The 17,310-nt window shown below is 53.4% G+C and overlaps 2 protein-coding genes across 4 annotated transcripts; both read right to left on the bottom strand.

The window, feature by feature from the left end:
• Positions 1-120: 120 nt before the first annotated feature.
• CUNH19orf47 (chromosome unknown C19orf47 homolog) lies at positions 121-8,578 on the bottom strand. Of its 2 annotated transcripts, XM_070949415.1 has the most exons (9): positions 8,443-8,578; positions 8,235-8,322; positions 6,709-6,823; positions 5,621-5,702; positions 5,385-5,519; positions 4,390-4,539; positions 3,858-3,928; positions 1,786-2,205; positions 121-1,379 (listed from the first exon to the last, which is right to left on the bottom strand). In XM_070949415.1, the coding sequence occupies exons 1-9, from the start codon at positions 8,540-8,542 to the stop codon at positions 1,362-1,364; spliced, it is 1,179 nt and encodes a 392-aa protein (XP_070805516.1). In that variant the 5' UTR covers positions 8,543-8,578; the 3' UTR covers positions 121-1,361. The 2 variants fall into 2 exon arrangements, with proteins under 2 accessions (XP_070805516.1, XP_070805515.1); XM_070949414.1 differs by having other exon boundaries at positions 121-2,205.
• A 154-nt stretch (positions 8,579-8,732) lies between these two features.
• On the bottom strand, positions 8,733-17,034 carry PLD3 (phospholipase D family member 3). 2 transcript variants are annotated; one of them, XM_070949405.1, is made up of 13 exons: positions 16,824-17,034; positions 15,410-15,506; positions 15,095-15,161; positions 14,681-14,749; positions 13,813-14,060; positions 13,066-13,249; positions 11,765-11,885; positions 11,470-11,597; positions 10,855-11,055; positions 10,258-10,397; positions 9,747-9,912; positions 9,412-9,511; positions 8,733-9,117 (listed from the first exon to the last, which is right to left on the bottom strand). In XM_070949405.1, the coding sequence occupies exons 1-13, from the start codon at positions 17,032-17,034 to the stop codon at positions 8,924-8,926; spliced, it is 1,926 nt and encodes a 641-aa protein (XP_070805506.1). In that variant the 3' UTR covers positions 8,733-8,923. The 2 variants fall into 2 exon arrangements, with proteins under 2 accessions (XP_070805506.1, XP_070805505.1); XM_070949404.1 differs by lacking the exon at positions 15,410-15,506 and having other exon boundaries at positions 16,824-16,903.
• Positions 17,035-17,310: the final 276 nt, after the last annotated feature.

The raw sequence follows: 17,310 nt of genomic DNA, 5'->3' as shown, positions 1-17,310 counted from the left end.
TCTGCGCAGGCGCGTTACCGAGTCCCGGCGCCTGCGCAAACGTCCCCTCGCACATGCGTAAAGGCGAGACAGGCGCTTCTGCCGCGGCGCCCGGCAAAGAAGAGTCGAGCCACACCAGCCGAGCGGAAACACCGTTTATTGTGAGCGGTCGTTCGCCGGCCCGGCTCGACGGCTGCGCGGCCGCGGTACAGCTTGAAGCGTCCATCATCCCGATGTACAGCGACTCCAATTGATAAACCCGCTTTCCAGCAGCGAAACCCCGATAGGCGCCTCCCGCTAAGCCCACGTGCCTGTAGGCGGTCTCAACTGGCAGCCTGGGGGCAGGGTGGCGGGTCACCGAGGGAGGAGGAGGAAGGCAGCGCTGCTCCCCCTTAGCACCCCCCCTTCCGCCCCGGTGGCTCTGGGGGATGTGCGCGGGGATCCAGAAACCTCCCCCCCCCCACCAATCAGGAGACGGAAGATCGTGCGTGCCCCAGATCCCCCCCACCCCCGGGAGATCTTGCCAAGGCGGGGGTGGAGGCAGATGACTTCACAGGTCTTCTGAAAAGGAGATTGTAAAAGCCAGAACTGGGGCTTTTTCTGGTGGTAAATAGTAGGGGCCCATCAGTGCCAGGCGCCTTCCTTTTCCTGGCAGATCTACCTCTCCTTAAACTTGCGATGCCCATCCATTTCCTAAGGCCAAGGCCATAGCTGTGCTTGCCCTACCTCAAATCCTATCAGCTGGGGGGGGGGGGTGGAGCAGAAGGGTGTGTGCCTGCTGTAATCCAGGATTCCCCCCCCCCCCCCACTGATGGACAGCCGAAGCCACAAGAGGGGGAGCTGGGTGGAGAAATACTCACTGATCCAGAGATGCCAGCCACCTTCAGCATGGCAGGTGAGAGAAGAGCCTCAAGACATTGGATATGTGCGCTTTAAAAAAATGGGTTTGCTTTTGTTTGCTCAAAAAAGGTCTAAGAGGGAATGCGGGTACAGCCATTTGCACACACGCACCCCCAATCTAAGAATATCTTAATTCAGGAGTACAGCAAAAGAAACGGAGCTAGATCAGTCAGGGATCCTGACATGTAAGACAAGGAAGGGCGTTTCTCAACCGGAAAGGAAAGGAAAGGAAAGGAAAGAAGGAAAGGAAAGGAAAGGAAAGGAAAGGAAAGGAAAGGAAAGGAAAGGAAAGGAAAGGAACCCAGAACACTACCAGACCCGCCTTGCCAATTGCACAGCTCCAGCATCCACTAAAAGATGTCTGGCACCCAGTCAGTTGCCCTTCCTGGAATGTGGGTGTTCCAGGATCGGCAGATGAAAGCTCAGGACAGAGAAGGGAAAAGAAGGAAGGGACCGCCTGTCTCTCTTATGGACACTACTTCCTAGGAAAAAGCAAACACCTGCAGAGAAAAAACAGAAGGTGTGTTCAGAGGGCTGCCCAGAACTCCTGGCTTTCTCTCCAAGGCCGCCTAAGCGCTCGCACCCTGCCAGGACTGGGCTTTTGTGTGCCTCAACCATGCGTGGCCCTAAGCAACTCTAGATGAAGTGCTGGGAGAGCCAACCAAGAGCTTCACAGAAGCAGACCCGCATCAGCTGCGGAATGCGGCCACCCGCTCACATCACAAAGGGAGCTGACAGGAGAGATGAACACACACACTCGCTTGCCCTCCTCGTCTGGAAGCTCCCTCCAAGCGGGATCCCAAGCCAGGCTCACACAGTCTTCCTGCCCAGCCTCTTAAAGACACTGACAGTGCCCGTGTGGTCCATCTGAGCGCTGGGGGGCTCTGCAGGGCTGGAGCTGCTTACCTTGGAGCTCCCTAAAGTTCTCTTTATGGTGACTCGGAAGGAAGAGTCCGGCCTGCTCCTGGAACTAGTAACACTGCTGTCCTGGGCCTCAAGGAGTTTCAGCGAGCGCTTGCCCAGTCTCTTGGCCACACTGCCCGGGGCAGGAGACAAGCCCTGCGTCTCTTCCTTGGCATGAGTGGCAGGTCCAGCCACACTGTTGCTCCCCCGTCGCTGGATTACAGTGGTGACGGCATCAGCCGCCATCTGCCTCGCCTCAGAGCTGGTAGCTTTGGCCTTGATGGCGACGCCAACTTTGCAGATCTCCTTGGGTTGGGAGGGTCTTTTCAGCACTCCTGCATACTGCAGCACAGAACTGTCATCATCGCTGTCAGCCGCTTTGTCCTCCTGCACGTCCCCCAGCCGGCTGAACACTCCTGTGGGCTGTGGAGAGACAGAGCAGAGCTCAGTGGCTGGATGATTCTGTGTACCTCTGCTCTGGAGATGAAGCAAGCATCACTCCAGCAGGCCAAGGGTACCACTGGCCTTGCACTCAGGCAAAGAATTGGGAGGCATCTGGCAGCACCTTGCCTGGCTGTTTAAAGCCATTAGTTCACATGCAGAGAAGGAGAGAGGAAGACCATTTGGTGGTGCAGATGTGGGATCCAGAGGAGGGTCCACAAGTACCACAATCAAGCAATTAGAATTGGCAATCAAGATACTGAAGTGGTGGAAAGCTTCTGCCTTTTAGGATCAGCCAACATGAAAGAAACAAGCGGTCAGGAATTATGCTACAGAACAGCATTCAGCACAGCAGACACGAAGGCTTGGAAAAGGTCTCATGAATGCAGCCTATGGCTTTAAAGGTTAGAACTGTGCAAGCCACAGTACAGCATTGTCTGACACATTGTGAAAGCAAAAACCAGGACTTTGAGGAAGCAAGAGAGAAAGGGCAGAGACACTTTTGAATTTTGATGCTGAAGAAGATTCCTGAGGATGTCACAGATAGCAAGAAAACAAATTGATGGCTAATCAAATCCATAATTCACTTAAGTATAAATGACCAGACTCTTAAGTATGCTATTTTGAAGAGACCCAGCTCTCTGGGAAATGATCTGATGCTGGGAAAGGTGGAAGAGAAAAAGACAACGACCAGTAGCCAGGTGGAGGGACAACAGTAATGCGGCACCCTGGGAAGAGCTGAAGTTCCAGGACAGGGACAGACAATTGTGGAGAAAATCTATCTAAGCGAGTGACAATGATTTGATGGCAATCACCATTATCACAGATAAGAGATTGATGAAGTCACATCAAAAAAATTCAGGCAATCTCAAGATCTCAACACACACAGTAGTGTGTTATTGCACTAGGTACTTGTGATCTGTCTCACCTGTGTCTACATAACCAATCTTCCCTTCCCACCTCACCTGTTTAAATCTTATCTCAGTGTAGCCCCTCATGCATCTGAAGTGAGCTGCAGCTCACAAAAACAATCTTTTAATAAAATCTGTTAGATGGAAGACTTTACCAGACTTTTAATTTTTGCCACCAAATGCATATGCTCTATTCCTAAACGTAGAGAATCTCTACAGACCTCTACTCCTAAAATGAATTTATACCATAGTGAGTGTAAGGGGGTAGCTGACATGGCATGGTTGTCTTCCTGACACGAGCGACTGCTGCAACCTCCAACCAAAAATAGTTCATGACAAGAACCTTCCACCATTTAAAGCTTGTTCCTTCACAGCAAGATCTCAGAAAGAAAGAAACTGCAAAAAGCAGAACCAACCAACCAACCAACCAACCAGAAAAGTCCAGTGCTGCTGTGTCAGAAACAAGACCCCCAGGCAAAGAGTCTGCTTCCCTGAAGGAACCTGCTATAGCTGTATTCTTCAGGGAGGGGCATGCTAGGACAGGCCCCATTCAGGCATGGTCGGGGAGCCCAGCAGATCAGAACTGCCACCTCCCACCCAGGGCACCTGGGTCAGCACCCGATACGTTGGGGATCACTGAGTCAGTGGAAAACACCAGAAAGGAAAGTAGAGAAACTGCCATCAACTGCAAAGAAGTTGCAGTTGATACAACTGCACCCTCACCTTGTTTCCTATGGCCATCTCTCCACCGGTCTCTGCACCAAGCCGGTCAAACACAGAAGTTCTTTGCAAACCTGACAGAGAACACAAACATGGATGCATACAACATCTGCACTATGAAATGAGTAGAAAAGGAAAGGCTTTTCCCAAAAAAACAATCGAGCTACAGATTTATTTTTTATTCCCCTGCCTCCGTGCTGCTTCAAAAGAGGCTCTTCCCTTCAAGAAAATGAAGGAGATGTCGTGTCTCTCTATAGAAGGGAGACAAGGAGCAATAGATACTCTCAAGGGAACCCTGCCTAGTATAGCGAACAAGACCAGAAAAAGCTCAGTGACCAAAAAAACCTCCCATTATTACATAAAAAGATATTTGGTTTGAACAAATGCTCTTAATTGGCCACTTTTGCTTGATGGCCTGTTTGTCCTGATCAAAATTTTGTTTTTATATCCTTACCCCCACTTTCATTTCAAGTTTCCCACAACCTCCTTCCTTTGAAGAAGCAACCCCCCACCCCCCCCAAGATAGCTACAGTACCTTTTGCTGCCTGCTGCTGCTCCAGAATCTTCTTAGTCCTGGGAGTGGTTCCTTTGGGCATGTGGACAATGTACTTCCCTTCCATCTCTGCTGTGACGCGGCGCCGCTTCACTGGGATGGCGGCATTCTCAGCCCGAGGAGCGCAAATAGCTGCCACAGCAAAGAAGACATAAGCAAGCAAATGCAGTTCAATGGATGCTCTTGTACTGCCTGCAAATGCCACAAAACGCTTTCCACCGCTTCTGCTCAGGAGCCCAAGCAAGCACAGCCATTGGGATGTGAAAAGAGAAATTGCTCAGATTCTTGAGTGGCCTGTTCATTTTTGGCTCCAGGTCCTCCAGCTGAGCAGCTCAATTCTACCTTTGTGGAAGCAACAGAAGCCTAGACCTTAATACTCTAACCATGAAGGGAGAACGCCCAATTACGGCATGGGGAATAATGCTTAATGTGTTATACAAAAATAATATTTTACTTTTGTTGACTTCCATAAAAGTTGCAAGTGTTTTTAGCCTATGCATTTCCTTCTCTATACTCTCGCAGCAGGTAAAAACAATAAAAGTATCTCCAACCACCACTGATTTATGAAGGACAGCTGATGCTTGTAGCATTGAGAACATGAAGCCCTCTCCCCTTTCCCTGCCCAGCAGGCTTGGACCCCACCAGCATGGAACATTCCTTAAAGTTCCTGGCACCCTCATTAAAGTGCCCTGAAGACAGGATTAATGCCACACAGGGTGCTGCACAATTCCTAGCCCAATAACTCCCCAGCAACCAGCAGCTTCACCTTGCCAATGAAAGGCTGAGACTAAGAAAAGCTAAGCTTCTCCTCAAATGCAGCATTCCGAATTCATCTCCTATCCCACTCCTCAGAAACAGGATTGAGCACCACAAAGGCAACAGCTGCACACAATGGCAGTTTTGTAGGGACAGCGATGCCACTTAGAACAGAAGTTGCCAGCAGAGAAATACATTCAGCCATAGATTTTTAAAATTACCTGCTTTGGTGTTTTTTCCAGCCATTTTGTTGGATACGGTGATGGAGATTTTGGAGGCACTGGTGTCAGACCTCCGAACAGGAGTAGAAGGTGGAGAGTCTCGGCTTAAACTGTTGGCAATCATCCTGGTGGCAGCTGCAGAAATTGGTGAGATCACAACTGTAAAGAACAGCCACCGTGGAGGTCTGGACTCCGCTGAGACTCTGCGATCAGCAACACAGGCAACCTGTACTCACCAGTATTAGCATTCCTGCGGAGTTCAGATTGCAAAACAGTTTGGCTGGAGGCCACTGACTCTGTTGCAGCTTTGCACATATCCTGGAGGAGAAAATGCCCACAATAATAAAGTGATCATAAGCAGATCAGGAGACTGGACTCATCTTCCCCAAATACACCAAAATGGCCACCAAACCAGAAGAAATGCATCAAGCCCCCAGATTAAAATGTTGCATTCTGGAGAAAAGGCAGCTTGAGGAACAGCAGAGCCTCAGATGCAAAAATGGCCTGTAGTTCCTGAAGCATCTGTGAGTTTTAGCCTTTCAGAATTTCTTCGCTCCAGAGCTCGAAGACTAACAATGTCTATGGGGAGACAGGCCTAACTTCAGAAATTCCGTGTGCACTGTTAAGAGCAGTCTCCTTGTACTAGGCCAAAGATTATTTGGCATCCCCAGGTAACAATCTTTTTTTCTTTTTACAATCCTGTAACCCCTTAATTTTGAGTAGAGTTGGGGTGGCTAAATGAAGCTAAGCCTTTTTTTTTTTTTTTTTTATTTGATTTATATGCCGCCCTTCTCCGGAGACTCAGGGCGGCTTACAATGCGTTAAGCAATAGCCTTCATTCTTTTGTATATTTTATACAAAGTCAGCTTATTGCCCCCACAAACTGGGTCCTCATTTCACCTACCTTAGAAAGGATGGAAGGCTGAGTCAACCTTGAGCCTTGGAGAGATTCAAACCAGCAGAAATTGCAGGCAGCTGTGTTAGTAACAGGTTGCACTAAACCACTGTACTATCAAGCCTTTACTGGCCAGATGCCCTTCCTGATGCCTACGTGGAGTTTGCAGCAGATATTTTCTCCTGGCCCCCTGAGAAATACCTGCTGCTACCTAGGACTCTCAACCTTCTGAATGGGAGGGGAGCATCTTCACCACCAAGCCACCACGCCATTCCCCCAGGTACAAATTCCAGAATTATTAAGACACCCCAAAAGCCCTACATTTATTGGTCTCCAGAAAGTTCATCCTGAAAACCATGACTCAATAAATGTCCGAGGCCTCAATGTATGAAGTAAAGCAAGGATGAGCAACAATTACACGGAACTTACCTGCCGATATACCACTTTAGCATGCTTCAGAATGGCAATAATATCGCCAACTATCGTGATACCCAGCTCATTCATGATCTCCTTATTGAGGTCCATCAGCATATTCTTCTGGATTCTGCAAGGACGCAGACAGCAGTGGTCAACTCTATAAGCCACAATTCCTTGTTTTGACAAGGTCCTAAGAAATTCTTTAAATGAAGTGCTAGATGGCTCCATCTAGAAGGTATAAAGGCACTTGAACCCTGTCTTGGAAGCGTGAACATCATGGACATTTTGTCATAATATAGTATAGCCTTTATTGTCATTGTACATCATGTATACAATGAAATTGGTTTTAGCCCCACTGGTGCAATCCATGACAAAAAATACAACTTAAATAATATAAAGAATAATCCTTATGCAAGTAATTAGGGGGGAAAAGAAAAAGAGAGAAAACGTTTCCACGTGTGCGTGGAGTGATTGTGGTTGTGTTTTAAGAGTGACAGCCCAAGGATAGAAACTATTTTTAAACCTATTTGTTCGGCTGGCTATACCTGCCCGATGGTAGAAGTGTGAAGAGACACTGACCAGGGTGTGAATCATCTCTGAGTATCTTCGTTACTCTGCTAAAGCAGTGAGACCTGGCGATATCATCCAGTCATGTTAGAGGGTAATCAATGGTTTCTTGTGCTGAATTGATCATTCTCTGTAGTGCCTTCCTGTCCGCAGCAGTTAAACCAGCGTACCATACTGTAATTCAGTATGTGAGGGCACTTTCTATCGTGGACCGATAGAAACAGGTCATCAGCTGTTGTTCCACCTGATTTTTTCACAGGACTCTAAGGAAATGAAGTCTCTGTTGGGCCTTGCCAATCACGGGGGACGTGTTGTTTTTCCAGGTGAGATCTTGACTAATAAGCATTCCCAAGAATTTAAAAGAGGAAACCCCCTCCACAGTCCCCCTCAATATACAGTGGAGCAAGTTGCTCTCTGTGCTTTTGGAAATCTAGCACCATCTCCTTTGTTTTACTAGTATTTAGATGTAAGTTGTTATTTCAATATTCAACATTTCCCATTATGGAGAAATGGCTGGAGAAGTTAACAAAATTTTGCCAAAATGGATAAACTGATTTATTTTATCAGAAAGAAGATATTGCCTAAATTTATTAGTGACCAGAAGCTTTTTATGAACTTTTTTTGTTGTGTGTGTGTGTGTGTGTGTGTGTGTGTGTGTGTGTGTGTGTCTGGATAAAGATGAACTTTTGATTTACAGCTTTAACTAGACAGGGTAAATTATAGAAGGAATTATTGAAAAAAAGAGTAACGATGTAACTTTAAGGAGAAAACTTAAAATATTTGCACTTCTAATTGCCATGAAGAACACTGGAAGCTACCCTTTTTTCCCTTTCCTTGAGCTTTTTCCTTTCCCCTTGATTTCTTTCTTACTTTATTTTAGTCTACGTTAATTCTTTACTGCTTGAAAGTTTCGATCCCGGCAGGGCCAGGAAGAGGCCCCGGGACCCGGCGGCCGCGGAAGAGCCACTCGCCTGTTATCCACGAACGTGACGGCGTAGTTGACCGCGGGGCCCGGGGGGATCCCGGCTTCCTTGAAGAACTGGATCCACTCCGAGGTGGCTGCGGGACCAACAGCGGCGTTAACCGGGCGGGGGGCCAGCGAGGGAGGGCCATAGCGACCCCCCCAAGTAGGGGAGTGGGGAGAGGAGGGGGCAGGGCGGCCCCCCCGCGCCCACTCACCCATCGTCACCGACGCCATCGCGCTGCTCCAGGCGGGGCGGACGGAATGCCTGCGGAGAGCGACACCGCGTGAAGCCGCCGCACGGCTCCCGGGGCTCATCACCTGCCGGGGCCCGTCCCCGCTCACCCCGCTGCCCACAGGCCGCACCGGAAGGCGGCGCTGCGTCACTTCCGGCGGCCGCTCGGCGCTCCGAACCCTCCCCTTTCCCCCCCCCCGCGGTGGGCCGCCTTCGCCGCAAAGAGAGCAACGCCCCAGACAGACAGACAGACAGACAGACAGAGAGGCTGAAAAACGAGCCTTTAATCGCCCAAAGCCGTGCCTGGACTCGGCGGGTCCAGCAGGCGGGAGGAAGCGTCGTCGCCCCCCCCCAGCAGCTGAGCCAGCGGAAACCTCCCCCTCCCCCCCCCTCTGCCCATCGGGGGTGGGGGGGGGTGGGGGCCGGAGGCGAAGGCTCCTCTCCCCGGGCCGCCAGGCAGGGCTCTAGCGGGCGCCGCAGAGAGCCTCCCCCTGGCCCTGGGGGTCCAGCTCCCGGCTGTATCTGGAGTTCCAGTCCCGCTCAAAGATGCGCTGCAGCTGCTCCCGGAGGGTGGCTTGGTCCCCGGCCGGGTTCTGAGCCACCACCAGAGCAGAGCCTGCGGTGTGCAGGAAGTAGTCCCCGGACCAGTTGGAGGTTCCTGCGGGGAGGAGGAGCGATGAGGAGGGATTCTCGGGGCCCGGAAATGACTCCTGTCTGGGTGGCCCCTCTGCTCTTGCCCCATCTGCTGCCGAGAGCCCCCCCCTCCATATATAGACACAAGCACTCCGAGGTGGGACCAGCAAGCCCTTCCTCTTTGCAACCTACTCTCCCCCCCACCAAAAAAAAAAGAGAAGCTCCTTTTTCTGGCAGGAGCTGCTACCGCTTCCTCTTTCCCCTGCCTGCTTCCCCTGGGCCTTCCCAGTGTGTGCTGACCTGAGCTGTCCCGACTTACCGATGTAAGCCACCTTGTCTGTAACCATAAACTTGCTGTGGTTCACTCTGGCATAGGGGATCTTGCCCTGCGTCTCATTTGCGGGCACCACAAAGAGCCTCTGGGGAGGCAAGGGAGGCAAGTCGAGTGAGGGGCACTTGGAGATGGGGTAGGGAGAGGGCTTGTTGGGCTGGTGGGGGGATTCCCCCCCCCATGCCTGGTTACTTGCTCAGCCACAAAACAACTACCACAGAGGTTTGTGCGGGACTGCAAAGGGAAGGCCGACCCCTCATTTTGGGAACAGGAGGCATCTGTCTCCCTGGGCCTGGGAGGCAGGACGCCATAGGGCCCCTTACCACTTCCAGGCTGTAGTGGGTGCGGTTGTCCTGCAGGGCAGCCAAGGAGCGCAGGAAGGGGAACATGTTTGGCTTGGAGTGTCTCCAGCAGCCAACCAGGAGGCGGAGGCGGACTCTCTTCTCGTAGGCCACTTTCCGGAAGTGGTCATCGATGGCTGGCCAGAACCTGAGGGGAACAGCAGGGCTGGAGTCAGAACAGAAGAACAGAGTTGGAAGGGACCTTGGGAGATCCTCTAGTCCAGTTGCCCCCAACCTTTTGGGTACCAGGTTCTGTGGAGAGAGGTTTCTCTGTGGACCGGAGGGGGCTTGGTTTTGCATGCTGCCTGTATCCTATATGGCAGCTCCCTATCTGCTCCCAAGAGGAGAGTCTAGTGATGCCCAGAGGCATCTAACGGTCCCCATTGGAAACAAGTAGCACCCGCTCCCAGCCTCTGTGGGGCTGCTGTGAGGGAGAGCACCTCCTCAAAAGCTTGGGATGATGTTCCCCCACTGCTACTTTCCTCTGATTTACCTCCTGGGGTGGGAGAACTCCATGGTGGGCAAGTAACTCATCACGGACACATAGACAAACTCCTGGGCCCCTTCAATGATGCTCAGCAGGGACTGGAGATCGTCTGTTCGCCCGGTGGCACACAAGGCTGGGGGGGCACTCTGGGCAGCATAAAAGAGCATCCACCTCAACATCACTATCACTAGCAAAGCAGGCAAAGTCTGCCCGGAAGGCAGCAGGCATTCGGACCCATTCAGTGGTGGTGAGCTGGCACCTCCCAGCCCCCCTCCAAGAGCCCAATCTGGCTGGGAGCCTGGTCTGCCCAGGGCTGGGGAAAGAAGCCCTCTCATTTTGCCAAAAGGAGGGTGCTGTGTTTTTTTTCTGGGCAATAGCAATCCAGCTGTGTTTTGTGTCTCTGCTTGGGCATGGGAAGGGCTGGTGGGAATCTAACCCCAATCCATCAGAAGGGCTATTCTTGCTGAAGCCTCTTAGCAAAATGATCATTTTTGCACCTTGGAGAAGATGTTTCTCCCACTGAGGGTGATCAGAGGGTCCCATGAGCAACCTGGCAGCTGTTTGGAGCAGAGCACTTAACCTTGTCCACACACAGGTCCTCACCGAAAAGTAGACTGCAGCCTCTGTGCCATTCAGTTCCAGATCCAGGGGCGTCTCCTTGTTGTAGGTGGTGGAGTAATTGGCTGGCCAGGGTGATGGGATGGTGGTGTTTGGCAGCCCAAGGGCCCAGTAGGCCTCAAACATCTTCCCTAAGTCCTGGGCCAGACAGCTGCAGTTGTAGACAGCTGCCCCAAGCTCCTTCACCTGGCATCAGAGAGGAGAATGGGTCCAGCACATCTGGTTGCTCTCTTGTCCCCACATGGGACACAAGGAGCTGCAGGCACATAATTCAACAGGTGCACCCAATATCCCAGTAATGCTCCAGAAAAAAAAAGGGGGGGGCTTCTGAATGACTCAAAACCCCAAGAAGCCATCTTGGCTGCCAGCATACCAAGTCACAAAGCAACAATTTTGTTGGGACACCTAGGCAAATTGGTTTTGCCTGATGGTGCCAGGCAGCCTGCCTTCTGGAACCTTTAGAAAGCCTTCGAAGAGGGACGAAGAATGCCTGCAGAGTTGACCCTACAGGAGACACCTAGTTGCTCCACCAAAACCCTCATCAGGAGCCTCAAGGTTTGGGCGAGAGAAGGCCAGACAGGCTGAGCAAGAGGGCAATACCTGTGTAAGGGCACGCCAGTCCATATTTGCACTGCCAAGATAAATGTGTAGCTGGTCCACAATCCAGAATTTGGTGTGCAGGACTCCCCGGGTCAGCCTGGGTAAGTCCACTTGGCGGATCTGGGCCCCTGTGTGTTTAGAAGCAAAGACCATGGTTGGTCTGGGCTCCTTTGACTAGGCTACGGGTTCAGCATCTTCTCTGCCCTAATTAAGGGCCAAGCAGACATAGAGCCAGCAGCAGCAGCAGCTACAGCTCCCCATTAACTGACTTAAGCCTGCTATGGCAAAAACTCACCACTCTCCTCAAGGAGCTGAAGGTCGGTACTGGGCATCCGGGCAGAAGGCGGGTTGACCGCTATCCGCAACGCAATCCCTCGACTGGTAGCATGCAGCAGCTCGGTCAGTATTTCCTCCCCCTGATGGGTCCAGGTGGCAGCAGAGAAGTGACGGAGATGGGGTGAGCAGGAGGGAAACCCTTCCCACCCTTGGTGAGGCCCCCTCACCAAGGGGGCACGTGATGCCCCAAATGCTACCCAACCAGCCCTGGCTCAATCCCTAATGGCCCCTCGGATGAAGCCTGGGCCAGTAGAGCAAAGCAGGCTTAACACGCTCATTGTGTGCTATACTGTTAGCTGCTGCTGAACTTGCTTTCTCACATGAGAGCCGCACACAGCAGTTCTCTCCATGTCCTTGGACAGCTGTCAAAATGAGAAAAAGAGGCTCTTTGCTCTCCCTCTGTAGCCGAAGTCTGAACCAATGGATGTTCCACTGCCCTCAAAGGGAGCTTTGATGGACTGCAAGGCCACGCGTGGCTCCACGCCTGTGTAATTAGCTGCCTGTTTCATGTGGGTTTGGCCACAGTCCCATGTGCTAATCGGCATCTGCCTCTTGGCCAATGTCAGCTCCAGACCCCTTCCCTTCTTAGCAGCAAGTGCCTGCCACACACCTAAGAAGCCTTGAGGTTTGAAGATGGCCGACAGATGAAAAAAATGATCCGTTGTTAAAACTAACCAGTGGGACTAATGCCTGGGAGAGGTTTCACTGAGCTGGGACTTTACACATCTGTGAAGTGCATTTGGAAATTCTGAGAACTGTAAATTAGTATAGCCACAGTGTCCACTTAAAGGAGGATTCCCAGGTGGAAAAAGCGGTCTTAGACCAGACCTGGCTTCCTACAGCTAAGAAGAGGCTATTCTAAGCCCAACGCCAGGGAGTTATAGATCACAGGCTGGGAGGGGACCTTTGGAGTCTTCTAGTCAGCCAGCTGCCCGGGGCAGGAACCTTAGACTGTCCTAGACCATTGCTTGAAAACCTTCATGACTCCAGGAAGCTGGCTAACCCACTCTGTCCTAGTTCTCATAGTCAGGAAATTCTTAATCCAAGTCTGGATCTCCCTCGGTCAAGCTTCCATGCGTTGGTCGTCGTCTTGCTCTCATGAACTCTGGATTAAGCTAAGGACCCATCTTTGGCCGGGTCTGTGGACCATTTGCTGAGCCACGGGATGCAGGACCTGCCCTTGGGCTTGATCCCTCCTCCAAACGTGACTCTCACCCTCCCTGGAGATGAAGTCTGGGACTTCTGCGCTCCTCCCCTCACCTGGCTGGCTGAAGGATCATGGGTATGGGTGTCCTGGTTGCTGAGAGTCCAGTAGAAAGAGGCGATGTCCACCGAGCTCCTTGCGTTTTTCAGAAGGCTTTGCCAAGTCTCAAAAGTGGAAGGGCTGAATGTGCTGTTGTCATCGTATGTCACTCCCTCAGGGATGCTCTCCACCAGCACACTCCTGAGGGAACAATTGGGTGTTTATGTGTTTCACAAGGATATCACATCACACTGCAGACTCATTGAGCCAGGAAGCCCCATAACCTCTATGGTGTCCCAGGAAGGCATTCAGTCTGAGGGATTTTACCCATTAGCCAGCAGCAGTAGAGTCTCCTAGCCTTATCTCTGGGCATTGCCCTACTCTACTGCACGAGGGGGGAGCCGTGGGGCTAGTGGGCTTCTGGCATGCAAGCACGGGGTGTAGGCACTGCTATACACATGTGTTTCTCCAGGAGGAAGTTGGTGAGGCAAGGCAGTTCTAAAAGAGTCCCAATTTCCCTCCCAGGCCCCTTGCCCGGCTTCTCGTATGACCAGGCCCTTTTTCCTGGAAGGACCACCTGCGTCTTTGTTCTTCACAATACTTTTTGCAAGTGGACAAATGCCCAACAGAACTGAATACTCTTCTTCGCAGTAAAGCAAAACCACAAAATTTTCTGATGGAGAAGGAGCATTTACAGCAGGCCATGACATGACATCCCACTACCTGAAGCTAGAGCCCAAGAAAATCACAAGCAGAGTTCATACCTGCACGAGTCGCTGTATCTGTGATCCACATGTGGGACTGATGCCACATGCCCTAACGTGGCCAAACCGTGCAAGGGAAAGACGAAGGAGTGGACCACCAGGGCCACCACCAGCACAGTGGATAAAATGGCCGTCACCAGCATACACTGGAAATCCCAGGGCAGGATGGACGTAGATTGGCTGGGTGGCTCTGCAGGATGCAGCCTGGAGACACTGTGACAGGGCGTCCCCAGTGCAGAGCCATGGAACTGCAAAGGAAGAGGGGAGCTCAGTACCACATTAGCCACAAATACCCATGTGCATGGGAGGGGGCCAGTGGCCTGGTGGGCTCTTGCTGCTTTGCTTTCATTACTGGAGACTCTTGGGGACGAGCAGAGCTGTTCAATGTCTGCTGACCAACCCAGCAATGTCTGGAAGCAGCCTGACTGCTGCTCAGGCCCCCTCAACTCTGGAGAGGGAAACCCGGCTTGCAGGCCGCCCAGACAGGTTGCTGGCGCCCTTGCTCAGGACCAATATCCAGTGGAGAAGGGAACAGGTAAAGCAAACAAGGAAGATGGAGATACGAACTGATCTTCCCCAGGCAAAAGGGGCTGAAGCATTTTAAAGCCCAGAACGAGAGATAACTTGTGGAAAAAGCTCAGACCCTTCTAAGGAAGGGGGCCCAGCACAAGCAGACTGGCAAGATTTTGTTCTCCTAGCTGGTCTCAAGCAAAATAGTTTTAGCCTTCCTTCCTGGGAAGTTGATTTCCTGGTGCGGCCTGACAGCAGGACTGGGTGGGCTTAATGCCTCTCTTTCTTGCCCCCCTCTGGGTTTGGCCCTCCCATTTGAAAACAACAAGAGAGATGCCACCGCAGGTGGAAGACCCACCTGGTGCAGAGTCTGGCTGGGCTGCTCGGCCAAGGGCAGCAGCTCCTGAGGGCTCTCCAGTGTCTTGAGCTGTGAGGAAGGAATACAAAAAAGTTTTCCACCCTCAGGAAAAACCCATGGGGCAGGAACAGACCCACTCCAAGCTACCAGCACGGACGTGGCCATGGGCCAGCCAGAATCCCACATGAAACCTCTGAGGGGAAGATTCATTGGCTTTCATCAAGCAAACAGAAAGCAGCTCTGCACTCACCTCAGCACTATTTGCTTGGGGGGGGGCTGCATGGATCTCTTATTTGCTGAAGTCTTTGCCCCCCCTTGCAGATTAACAATGGGGTGCCTCAGATGTCATCACTCCGCAGGCAAGAGAACCCCACACAGCACAACCCCACCCCTAGTGCGGCTGAGAGACTTTACCTTCTGGTAAGCAACCGAGGGCTTCATTTCCTCAGATCTTCCTGAGTGGGAAAGAGCTTCAAGGAACCTGTGAAGGGCACAGGAAGAAAAAGGCGCTGCTCAGGGCTCTGTGCCCACCCTGGGTCACAGTGGTGGGGGCCAATAGGAAAGGATATCAGGTAGAGGACTTGTCCTGCTGGAGGCTTAGCCAGGACCGGTTTGTCAAAGCCTGCCCTTGAGCACTTTGGTCATGGAAGCAGTTTGGGAAGTGAGGAGGTTGAGCTTCGAATGTGGGTGCTGCCAAGGAGGGCCAGCCAGACCCGAGAAGACACTCACAGGCCTTGCAAGGCTGGGAGGCTGCAAATCAAGGAAACTTGGGCAGGAATTCTGGGGGGCTCCTTCTGAGGTGAGTGTGAGGGGAGGAACTGGGCATCTGTGAGGCACAGCAGAGAAAGGCAGGGTGGCCACTGGATCCTTAGATTAGTGTAACATCCAGGGCTGCATTGGGGCTCTGTCCCAACTCAGAAGTCAGGGTTTCCCTTCATTCTTGGCAAAGATCAGACCCTTCTGGCCCCAGAGGAGGGGGGCCACTCAGAGGAAGGCTCTAAGGCTAAGTGATGCCCACCATCGCCAGCACAAGCAGATGCCAGGACTGCAATGGCAGCTCATCGGGAAGGCAGCTGAAGCCTCCCTTTTACTCATCAGCACTCCAAAATGCAATTAATCCCAAGGATGTACTTAAGTTCAAAGAAAGACTGAATGCCAAGGAGCGGCCGGAAGGGGCGACTTGTGCCAAGCACATGCCAGCAGAAACTAAGGGATAGCCTGGGCCTCCAGACTGCAGAAACCAACTAGGCCCAATTCCACATTGGAAATTTCTTTTGCAGGTACCAACCACCCTCAAAAGAAAAGCACTTTTCTAAACCAAAGAGAAAGTTAATGAACATGATCCGCCACAGGCTCCTTGTGATCACACCAGGCAAAGGCCAAGCAGGTTATAAAGCTTATATACTTTATTATGGTATAAGCCCAGGTGGAAGACTGGAAATCTACCCCCTCTCCCATGAAGGGCGGGCTTTCCCAATGTTCAACCCACCCCAGCCCCCTCCCCAAAGCAGGCCCTGGGGGGGAAAGCGGCGGGGAGGAGCCGCCTTCTCAAAGGGGCACCCGGGCCGAGCGGCTCCGCCAGGGACTGGGCTCCCGCCGCCGAGAGCACCAACCGGCCGCATCCGACGCCGGGCAGAGCTCCCTCCCTCGCAGACGCCGGCCCGGCCCCGCCAGCCCGACTTCCCCGGGCCGCTTCAGAGCGTGCCCGCCCTCGCCAAGCGGCTCGGAGCCAAGGCAGCCGCCCGGGCAAGCCGCGGCGAGACCGTCCCTCCGACGGCCTCAACGGAGGGAGGGGTGGGGAGGGCTCCTTGTCTCTCAGCCCGGCTGCCCTCCCGGGGCTCCGAGCGGCTTTCCCCGGCGAGCTGTCCGGCGAGACGCGGCTTCGGCAGCCCGCTCCGCCTCCAGCTGTTGCCCGGCTCCTCGGGGGGGGTCTCCGTGCTCCAGCTCCGGCGGGGACGCAGACCGGGAAGGAAGGCAGAGCCGGAGGCAAAGCGCCCACCGGCAGCATCACGCCGCGCTGCCCACGGAGCGGCCGACTCGGGGGCGGCTGCCCACGCCACGCGGGACGTGCCAGGCGCCCCCCACCGCTTCCGCTCGTCCCGTCCGGACCCGCCGCCCCTCGGCCGCCCCGCGCCTACCGTACCGCGGACAGCTTGGCTTCCCGGGCAGCCCGACGCGCTCGCTCGGCCCTCCCGGAGCAGCCAAGCCCCGCCCGCTGCCAGGCTGGTTCCATCCCTCCGGGGAGCCAAGAGGGGGCACCCCCCCACCCCGCTGGAAGTGGCTCCGCGGAACCGGCCCGACCGGCGGCTTTCGTGGGACGGAGGCGGAGCAAAGGCGGCGAAAGAGCCGGGCATTCCGTCTGGTCCGGCTCGATCGCCCCCCCCTTGCCCTGATGGTAGATCCCTCCCGCTTACCGGGAATCCTGGGAGTTGAAGTGCGGCGCCGCGCCCGACGCTGCCTGCTTGCCTGCCTCCCTGCGCCGAGGTTGGCGGCCGATGCCTTCTTGCTCGCCTCGGCGGCGGCCCGCCACAACCCGCCCGCCGCGAGGCTGCAAAGAGCCGGAGCGACTCAGGGGGCAGCGCCGCGGTTCGGCTCTTTGGCTCCTTCCGCGGGGGGCGCCGTTCCTGGCT

This window comes from Pituophis catenifer, unplaced genomic scaffold, assembly GCF_029215685.1.
Source record: "Pituophis catenifer annectens isolate HBS135680 unplaced genomic scaffold, rPitCat1.0.hap2 SCAF_9, whole genome shotgun sequence".
Classification (NCBI taxonomy): Eukaryota; Metazoa; Chordata; class Lepidosauria; order Squamata; family Colubridae; genus Pituophis; species Pituophis catenifer.
This window is presented reverse-complemented; position numbering and strand designations above follow the sequence as displayed.